The sequence below is a fragment of the Nestor notabilis genome, unplaced genomic scaffold, assembly GCF_000696875.1.
Source record: "Nestor notabilis isolate BGI_N333 unplaced genomic scaffold, ASM69687v1 scaffold1204, whole genome shotgun sequence".
NCBI classification, from domain to species: Eukaryota; Metazoa; Chordata; class Aves; order Psittaciformes; family Psittacidae; genus Nestor; species Nestor notabilis.
In genome coordinates, this window is record NW_009924958.1 from 24,977 (window position 1) to 34,690 (window position 9,714).

Here is a 9,714-nt window from a genome sequence, read left to right on the forward strand (position 1 = left end):
AAAACCTAATGAGCATGCTTGCTTTTCCATGTTTGCTATCTTTCTCCTTTCCTTGGCTGCAGTTGCATCAGCTGTTACGCTCTAAAGCTACACCAGACTTTAAGAGAGCTTTTTAGTTTAGCCATGATCTGTGCATGTCAGTTGTCACCAGTTTGTTCAAGTCTAAAGAAACCCAAACAAATGAACTCAGTCCTAAGGGCATGAAGATGCAGAGGAAAAGCACTGCTCAAGAGCCCCAGTTCCATGAAGTAGTTTCCCTGATAAAGCTGCTGCAGTTTACAAAGGAGCGAGTCCATGATGCTCTGTCCCCTCAGTCACAAATTTACCTATGCTTTCAAATTGAGTCCTTCAAAACTCCCAGCCTGCTTGCTGGCGTGCAGCTGCCACGATGCAGTTTGACCCAGGGGCCATTCCCTCTGCTTCTGCATCCATACAGCCCACACCAGTTCCTTGCATTGCTCCATGGGGTCAGGGAGGGTAAAGGCAGAGAGGAAACGTTACTGTGAGAAACACAAAATGCTGAGGGCTTTTACTGATAGTAAAGGTCTCGTCTCTACTTTGTTTAAGCAGAACAGAGCACTTAAATACAGAAAGGACTGGGAGGAGGAATGATGTAGACTTCTGGAGGAAGCTGTGATCAGGTCAATGCACTCTTAAACTCAGCAGCTTTTTTAATTAAAAGAACAGTTGTGACATTTTAGCTGTGACATAGTCCTTCTGGTGTGCTCAGTTACACTTCTTGTTTTAAAACACTGTGAATGTAGGTGATCTTGACTATGAACTGTCTTTAGTGAAAAAAAAACAAACAGTTTTCTTGGTCCTTTTGGATTTTTCTTTTTTTTAGCTTCCAAGCGTTTTCGCCCCCAAAGTGTGTGTACATCTCATAGCTTCACCTTCCTCAGTTTGAACAGTTTCCTTGTAGCTACTGCTTTTCAAAGACTGAATTGCTTTTATGGTATCTGTAACCTCCTCTAGTTTAACCACAGAGTGAAGCTGTTTCATTTTACAACAAAAACCTCACTTTCTTCCTAATAGAGGTTTAAGCATGTTTCTGTCTTCCTTAATATCTAACCCACTTTCAGTTACATTAGATAGTTGACTTTCCTTCTGCAAACTCAGTAAAGCCTTTCTTCTCCTTTCGAGAATCACAGTGAAGGCTCACACAGATTCATTAACATTTTGTCTATTTTGCAGCAGGTTTTCATCTCAACCAGTTGAGCTAAACTAGAGGAGAATTTTGAAAGGAAAGCAAGTCTCCTCCCTTAATTTTTAGGAGCACCTTTGTGGGACAGAGCATGCCACTGAGAACCATGCCTCCAGGAGTTCCCTTCCAGTGGCTGCTAATTCATCTGGTAAAAACGAAAGCACAGATATGAAGAAGAAATATAAGACAGATTCAGGAATTTGAAACTGGGTTTCCCAAAGTGCCTCTGCCTGGCTGACAGGGCATAGTATCACTTCAGTATGGCTCCGTCCTGTAGGCTTGACAGGGATGCCAGGAGATGAGGATGCTGTGAATTCTGGTAGAATTATCCAAATAACAAAACATGGGAAAATGTCTTCTGCTGTCTTCCTGTACAAGAGCAGCTGTCTGAACATCTGACTGAAACTTTCCTATGTGTCATAGAATAGTTAGGGTTGGAAATGAAAATACAAGCTGTGCCCTTTTAGATATAGTAATGAAGCCTGGATGCAGTGGGCTTTTATTTCCTTTTGGTTAGCTGAGACTTTTAGCGTAGTTTCTGTCTGTGTCATAAGCCTTGAAATCTAAGAGGTACCTGTCGTTTGTACAGGAGAAACGGAAAACCTGAGAGCTCCATTTGAGGGGTCTGCAACAAACGCAGGGATGATTGCCCTGGCTCTCTACTCTGCCCTCTTCTCCTACTCGGGATGGGACACACTCAACTATGTCACGGAGGAAATGCAGAATCCTGAGAGGTAAAAGCGTGATTTTCCTTTGTGTTGCTGAAGTGTCCTGGTAAGACAGGTGAGATGGCAGGACAAGCTGTTCTGTTTGTTTCTGACTGGAAATTTCTCAAGCTCTTTCCTCTGTAAAAACCTTCTCCTTTTAAAGGAAGGAGTAAGCGTGAGAACTCTTTCTGATTATTGTCCTCACTTGCCAGTTGTATCACACTAACAAATCGCTTGTCTGCATATATGTATTTTACACCCTATACTTCAGATGGCAATTTTTAAAGAGGAGAACAAATCCCTTTGGAAAGCAGAGAAAATCATGGATCCATCCAGCCCCCTGAAATTCCCTACTCCTTTTCAGTCAGACAGAACAATTGTTTTATTTTTCCAAGACTGATTTTGCCACCAATAGAGTAAGACTGTGTCAGTGTTATGGCTGTTTTATCATGTGATCTTCGTCATTACTGTTTATGTGCAAAATGTTTAATTTTGCTAAAGGTGAAAGGTTAAGTAAAAAAATAAAAAAATCCACAGGTAGACCTTGAAATATCATCCCTGCCCTTCAAGGGTGCAATCTTATTGCTTAAGTACTCTCTTAAATTGCTTCATGTACGATTTACACGTATAAATGTACATCTTTTAATCTGAAACTTGTGACAGGTCCACAAGCAGCCAACTATGTTGCTTATGGGATTGTTCCACACATGGCTGCACATTATTTTGTAACCTTATGATTACAGAAAGTGATGGAGGTATTTATTGACAAATGTTTGGATTTGGGAACACTCTTCTACTTAAATATTCTTTATTTAAATAATGTGAAATAATTTTACCACTTTCCTTTTGCAGGAATCTACCTCTTTCTATTGCAATTTCAATGCCTATTGTGACTGTTATTTATTTGTTGACTAATATAGCATACTACGTAGTGTTGGACATGTCGGCTCTCCTCACAAGCGAGGCAGTGGCTGTGGTAAGTTGTATAAAATAATTAAAAGAAGAGTTACTCTATGGATGACACTGGATAAAAATGTCAGGTAGCATACTTCTTGGCAAAACAATTGAAATATTTCTATGCTGAAGGCTATTGCTTTGTTCTAAACTTTGTTTTCGTATAAGAGTACTATATTGGGAGATGCATGTGAAGATGAATCTGCTTGTGTAAAAAACCTCTTGTATACTCTAAATCCTGCTCATAACAGCACTTCATTGTAGAAGATGCTTTCACTAAGGTCAGACAGAGAAAGAGTTCTTCCAGATCTGGGTGGTTTTGCTATCATTCTAATGTACAGTGTGTGATGTTTCATGCTGCAGGATCACAGCAATATTTTCAACACAAAAAGGTGCAATGAAATGCCTTTTAAAACCTTACCAATATTTTATACAAAAGTTATAACTCGTGGATTAATACAGTCAGAATTTGTCAGAATAGGTTAAAGGCAATACATTTTCTTCTATTATGTCATTAACTTAATCTGGGCTTAGAAACATTGGGGGGTTTAATCTTTTTTAGTGTATCTGCCATTTTTATTTTGATATTAATCAGGTTTTCCAAATTCTAATTTCACAAGTCGTTATCAGGTGTCATAAGAAAGGATGGACTATGACACAGTATTGGAAGGGTGTGTTTTCATGAGAGTTTCTCAGGATTGTCCATATGCCTAATATGGCAGGCCTCACTGTTATTTTGTTTTTCTGTTACAGACATTTGGTGGTGAAACCCTTAGTTATGCTAAGTGGTTAATTCCTATAGCAGTGGCCATGTCTTGCTATAGTGGCTTAAACTCGTCAATAATTGCAGCATCTAGGTATGAAATATAAGATTTATTTTAACTAATTGAAAAGGATCACTTACTGCTAATCTGCATTCTTTGCTACACATTGTAAAAGTGACAGTTAATTTTTGCCATGTCAAGTTGTTAATTTATGATGGAAGAATTGTTACGATCTGATATGTCTTCTCATGGTCAGCACCAACTGATAAACTATAGCCACTTGAGAAGAGAACAGCATTTACAACAGAGTAGTAAAAGAATAAATGCTGCCTTTGTCAAAAAGCAATACAGGTTGAGTTTTCTGTTTCCTTCTTTAGGCTTTTTTATGTTGGAGCCAGGGAAGGACACCTCCCTGACAGTCTGAGCTTGATTCATGTAAAGTGCTTCACACCAGTCCCTGCTCTCCTCTTCAATGTAAGTGACAGCCCAGCCCTGTGAATGGCCAGGGCAGCCAGGCATTCGGACACAGGGAGTATAACACCTCGCCTCTGCCTGGTATTTCTCCCGGGCTTCTCCTACACTGGAGACACCTTCCTCAAATGCCCACAGTTTCTAAAACTCACTGACGGTGGTCGTGGTGGTGGTATTTTATTTGGCAGCATTTTTTTAGTGGAAAGGGAATGGCTTGATTTACATTCATATGATCTCTGAACAAGATTAGGGAGGAGTAAGTAAAATAGCATTACTTAGAAAACAGGGAATGGCTAAATATGTAACAGTATGCACAGGAGTTGTATAAGTCTTTATGTGAGTTTTCAGTGTCTCTGGAGAAGAATATGGCAAGAACATCTCTCAGACCCTGCCATAGGCTGATTTTCTAGCGCTCTTGTTACAACAGGAATGACAACATACTTAAAATTAAATTCCTACCGTCAGATACTGTGGCCATATTGACATTCTTCCTGCTGTCACTATACAAATGAATCCTGTGACACAAAATTGAGGAATAATAAGGTATAGAATTACTGCAAATTATTTTAATAAATGATTCATAAATCTAACATTAAAATAAAGGGAGGATGTGCACAAACAGAGAAGGTGGAATCATTCTGAAGCATTTCACTGCTGTTTATTTGAACATATATTTTGTGTCTTCTATTGCCCTGTGTTACATATGCCTTATGAATACGTTATCATACCAGTCCTGTTTGACACTACATAATTTACTAAAAGTTACAATCTCGTAGTATGGGGCTCCTCATCCAGCCTTCCTAGGAGGGTTTTCTGTTGGTGCTAAAACATAACTTCACAAGCCTGGCACCTCTTCAGCCAAATGTGGTGGTCTCACTGCTGTGTTTAAGGAAGAGGTAGCAGCATGTTTCATAGAGCATATTTGCAGATTTCTCAGAGTTTTAAGTACATCCATGCATGGACCTGATCTCCTATGTCCAGAAAAATATGTTGGAAACAGACTGGTTTATAATTTTACTACGTCTTTATTTTCACATTAAAAAGCCTTTGTTTTTGTTATCTCTAGGGCTTAATGACTTTGATCTACCTCCTTGTGGAAGATGTTTTCCTCCTCATTAATTACTACTGCTTCAACTACTGGCTTTTTGTGGGTCTGTCTATTGCAGGACTAATATATTTGAGATACACTCAGCCGCATAGACCCCGGCCTATCAAAGTAAGTAAACAAGAGAGGAAACAAACTCTAAAAGCCAGTTAATGCGTGTGTTTATGTGACCCATAATACCACAACCATAACATTCCCAGTTATGTTGCAGACTATTTATTAGCTGTAGAAATCCTTTCAACATACAAGATAAGAAAAGAGCAAATCCCATTTGAGTTTCCACAAGAACATCTGTTCCAGTACTTTTGCTGTGAGGTCAAAATTATATTAGCCATTTCTTTTTCCTTTCATTCAACCTTACAACTATCTTTGTTTCAAAATAAATAAGGAATAAATAAATGCCTGGGATTCTTAGCCCATCCTGGAACAACCCCGTTCTGCATTGCTCATAGAGGAGCTCAGTAGAGCTATTGATGCGGGCTTTAGAGAAGTTAACACTTTGATCAAAATTACACAACTTAACAAATTTAGCAAAATCTCTCCATAAATACCCAAATTTCTGCTCATGCAGAAGTTCAAAAGCTTGAATAATCAAATGTATTTTGATTGTTCCCTCCCACTGCATAGTGGTCATAGACAGTAAAATGCAAGTTTTATAACTGACTGTAGAAGAGAATCTGACTATCGGTTAGGAGAGAGAGACCATAGAAACAGAGAGCCTAAAACTTGATTCTAGTTTTAATATGGTGATTGTCCAGGAAGCAGGGAGACAAAGGCACAGCTTCCCCCAGGCACACAAAATCGCATGCTGGCTTCCATTTCACTGCACTCTGTTGGTTCCATGACCTGCATTTTGATGCAGCAGTGATGCAGCAAAAATCATGAAAAATCCAAGTTAATATGCAGTCTAAACATTTCTTCCTTGTCACTCTTGCCTCCAAACCTTCGGCATCATTTTTACCAATACATTTTTTTCCATTTAAGTGTAACATCCTGATTATAAAAAAACACATGGTTCACAGGCATAAAATATCCTAAGTGCCTACTGCTACAAGTTTCCAGTCTTCCAGAGCAGACCAAATTTTCCTGAAGCATGTTCATATTTCATTTCCAAACTCTCCGCCAAAATATGGTGAAGATAAAGATTAAATCTTGCTTTACCGGCAGTTTTGCTACTAACTCTACTAAGGCAAGGATTACAGTCAGATTATAGACAATGACTGTTTAATTCCTATCAGCATTTGCCAGCTTAGTCACATCCCAACTCCACATACACTTTTTCCTTTTCTGAAGCATAGCAGTTGGTTTTCATTGACTTACATTTTTAACTTTTATAAGGAAAAAGAGTTATTTATACCATTAAACACTCAGGAGTTGCAGCTAGTGTTCAAATGTCAACTCCTGGACTCCTGAGAACGTTCATTACTACAGGCAATGAAAAGTATTTTAGTGCAAAATAAATCCACAGAGAGGTTATTGCAGCTTTCCTTATTTGTAGTATGATACTTGTTAAGTGCCCAGGAGGTTGTGAATCAGTCCATTAATTCTGTGGCATCGACATGATAATTGAAAGCCTACTTGAGTTAGTTCCCAATAAAAATTACAATTAAAAATTTGCAGTTGAAGTTAGAGGGAAAACTACCATTACTGCTCCATTTTAAAGCACTGCTTTCAAAGATCAATCTCTTACTAATTGGAAAGGAATTCAGCTTCTGCAGGCCTGAAAGCAATAAAATGGTCAGATACTCAGGTGCGTACCAAGTAAGAGGCTCTCAGCACTATACACATAAGCTAGCAAATTATATTGACTGTAGGTAGTCAAAAAATTCAGTACATTATAGTCATATAGTCAATAGCTATATTTTTATTAATAACATGTCTAACTTTAATCTGCAAAGAAAGACTGACATTTTTACTGCATCTTGTCATAAATGTTGGAATTTTTTTTAATTTTTTTTTTTTTGTCTCCACAGCTTAGCCTCTTCTTCCCTATAGTATACTGTTTATGTTCCCTTTTCCTGGTCATAGTTCCTCTCTACAGTGACACAATCAACTCCCTTATTGGCATTGGTATTGCCCTCTCAGGTGTTCCTGCATATTATTTAGGAGTCTATCTGCCAGTTGAAAAACGACCTAAATGTCTGCAGTGGCTCTCTGGTAAGCAACGTAGAATCATAGCATGGTTTGGGTTGGAAGGGACCCTAAAGATCATCTAGTTCCGAACCCCCTGACATGGGCCCAGACACCTTCCACTAGACCAGGTTGCTGAAAGCCCCATCAAACCTGGCCTTGAACACTGCCAGGGATGGGGCAGCCACAGCTTCTCTGGGCAACCTGTTCCAGTGCCTCACCACCCTCATAGTAAAGAATTTCTTCATAATATCTAAATCTAAATCTCCCCTCTTTCAGTTTAATGCCATTCCTGCTTGTCTTGTCACTACATGTCCTTGTAGCACATGTGCCTCTCTCCAAATTTCTTGTAGCTTCCCTTTAGGTACTGGAAGGCTGCTCTAAGGTCTCCATGGAGCCTTCTCTTTTCTGGGCTGAACAAGCCCAACTCTCTCAGCCTGTCCTCATAGGAGAGGGGCTCCAGCCCTCTGGTCATTTTCATGGCCCTCCTCTGGACTCATTCAAGGAGGTCCACGTCCTTCTTATGTTGAGGACACCAGAACTGGACACAATACTCCAAGTGAGGTCTCACGAGAGCAGAGTAGAGGGGCAGGATCACCTCCTTTGACCTGCTGGTCACGCTTCTTTTGATGCAGCCCAGGACACGGTTGGCTTTCTGGGCTGCAAGTACACATTACTGGGTCATGTTCAGTTTCTCATCAATGAATACCCCCAAGTCCTTCTGCTCAGGGCTGCTCTCAATCCAGTCGCCTCCTGGCCTGTGTTTGTGCTTGGGATTGCCCAACCCAGGTACAGGACCTTGCGCTTCACTTTGTTGAGCTTCATAGGATTTGCATGGGCCCACTTCTCAAACCTATCCATGTCCCTTCAGCACATTGACTGCACCACACAGCTTGTGTCATCAGCAGACTTGCTGAGGGAGCACTTAATCCCGCTGTTCATGTTGCTGACAAAGGTGTTGAACAGCATTGGTCCCAGCACCTGAGGGACACCACTCGTTACCCATCTCCAGTTGGACATTGAGCCTTTAACCACAACTCTTTGATGTGGTTAAGTCCTTGTCCACTTAGTGGATAACATGTTCTTGTCCTACTCACTGCACCAAAACTTTGAATGTTTGGTCAGAAGAAAGAAAGAATATTTTTTCCCGGAATCCTTTTTCTTTGTGAAGATTTGCTACACTTTTGTGTATGGCATGTCTGAGATTGTTTGCTTCATCTCATGGTCCTGAAAACTAGAGCATCCATACCTGTACAAAGCCGTTCAATATGTGGATGTAATATGGTCATCTGATATTTGTGGTGTTGAGCTATTTCAACATGTGGCTCAATAAAAGCCATGTAGGATTGTGAGGACTAACTGCATGCAGTTTAATACCCTAGAAGGCAGAAATACCAGGACATCACTGCTTCACTTCCTGTCAAAGGAATGGAATATCTGCATCCATGAAGTACAAGCATTTTTATAAATTATGAAATAATGAATTGTTGGCCTGACAGGTAGTTTCCACTCCTCAAATTCAGGCAGCCTTGAGAAACAAAATTGTAACATTTTTATGCAATTCGAACTCAGCTATCAATCTGACAATTCAATGGAAATGTTGACGAAAGTCTAATTAAAGAAGACTTTCTGCTTAATTATTGAGCTGCTTTTGCCTTTAGCTATTTATAAGATGTGCTTAATACAGTTGATTAAGGTATTTTAAGATTTTCCTAATATCCCTGTAGTGCTTTCAAATCCTCAAAGTCCATATATTTGTCTAAGATGCATTATAACTTTGTCTCGCACATTTTTGCTATTACAGCTACAACAACAAAATATGTTCAGATGCTCTTCTACTGTGCTCTGTCAGACCTGGACACAGACATGGAACCTGCAGCAGCTAAAAATAAATAGACCTGCCTTGACATTGAGAGTTGTGCCTTGACATTTCCTATGTATCTGGAGCATTTTTTATCTTCTGACGTTCTCTCCATTTGTTCAGTTACACTAAAGCAGTAACCGCTGTACTATGCATCAGTTTGATGTCTGTTAATTTGTGCTTGTTTTATAAACCACTCTGGTTTACAGGATTTTTTAAAAAAATCTGTTAATAGTGACTTATGTAACACTTTGAAACTATACAGCACTATAAGAGCAAACATTTATCAGTAGATAAGTGCTAGATATTACATTAATTGCAAAACCATAAGAAAAAGTATTAGGTCTCATCATAATCCTAACAAATAAATTGATACATTTAACGAAAGACAGACTAGATATTTGCAAGATTCAAAACCTGAGTTAGGAAGTAGAAGCCACAGTGTACTTCTAAGGATATCATTAAATTATGAAAAATGGAAAAATTTCATACTTCAAACTGGTAGACGTGCTTTAAGT

At 39.3% G+C, this 9,714-nt stretch overlaps 1 protein-coding gene across 1 annotated transcript in view; it reads left to right on the plus strand.

Annotated features, from left to right (window-relative positions):
* LOC104404381 (Y+L amino acid transporter 2-like) overlaps positions 1-9,394 on the plus strand; it is an 11,911-nt gene extending 2,517 nt beyond the window's left edge. The window contains exons 3-9 of the mRNA XM_010012805.1: positions 1,794-1,938; positions 2,764-2,887; positions 3,619-3,722; positions 4,007-4,103; positions 5,167-5,316; positions 7,179-7,362; positions 9,140-9,394. Of these exons, the coding sequence (XP_010011107.1) occupies positions 1,794-1,938; positions 2,764-2,887; positions 3,619-3,722; positions 4,007-4,103; positions 5,167-5,316; positions 7,179-7,362; positions 9,140-9,231 (896 nt within the window). The 3' untranslated portion in view covers positions 9,232-9,394. The remainder of the gene's footprint in view (positions 1-1,793; positions 1,939-2,763; positions 2,888-3,618; positions 3,723-4,006; positions 4,104-5,166; positions 5,317-7,178; positions 7,363-9,139) is intronic.
* Positions 9,395-9,714: the final 320 nt, after the last annotated feature.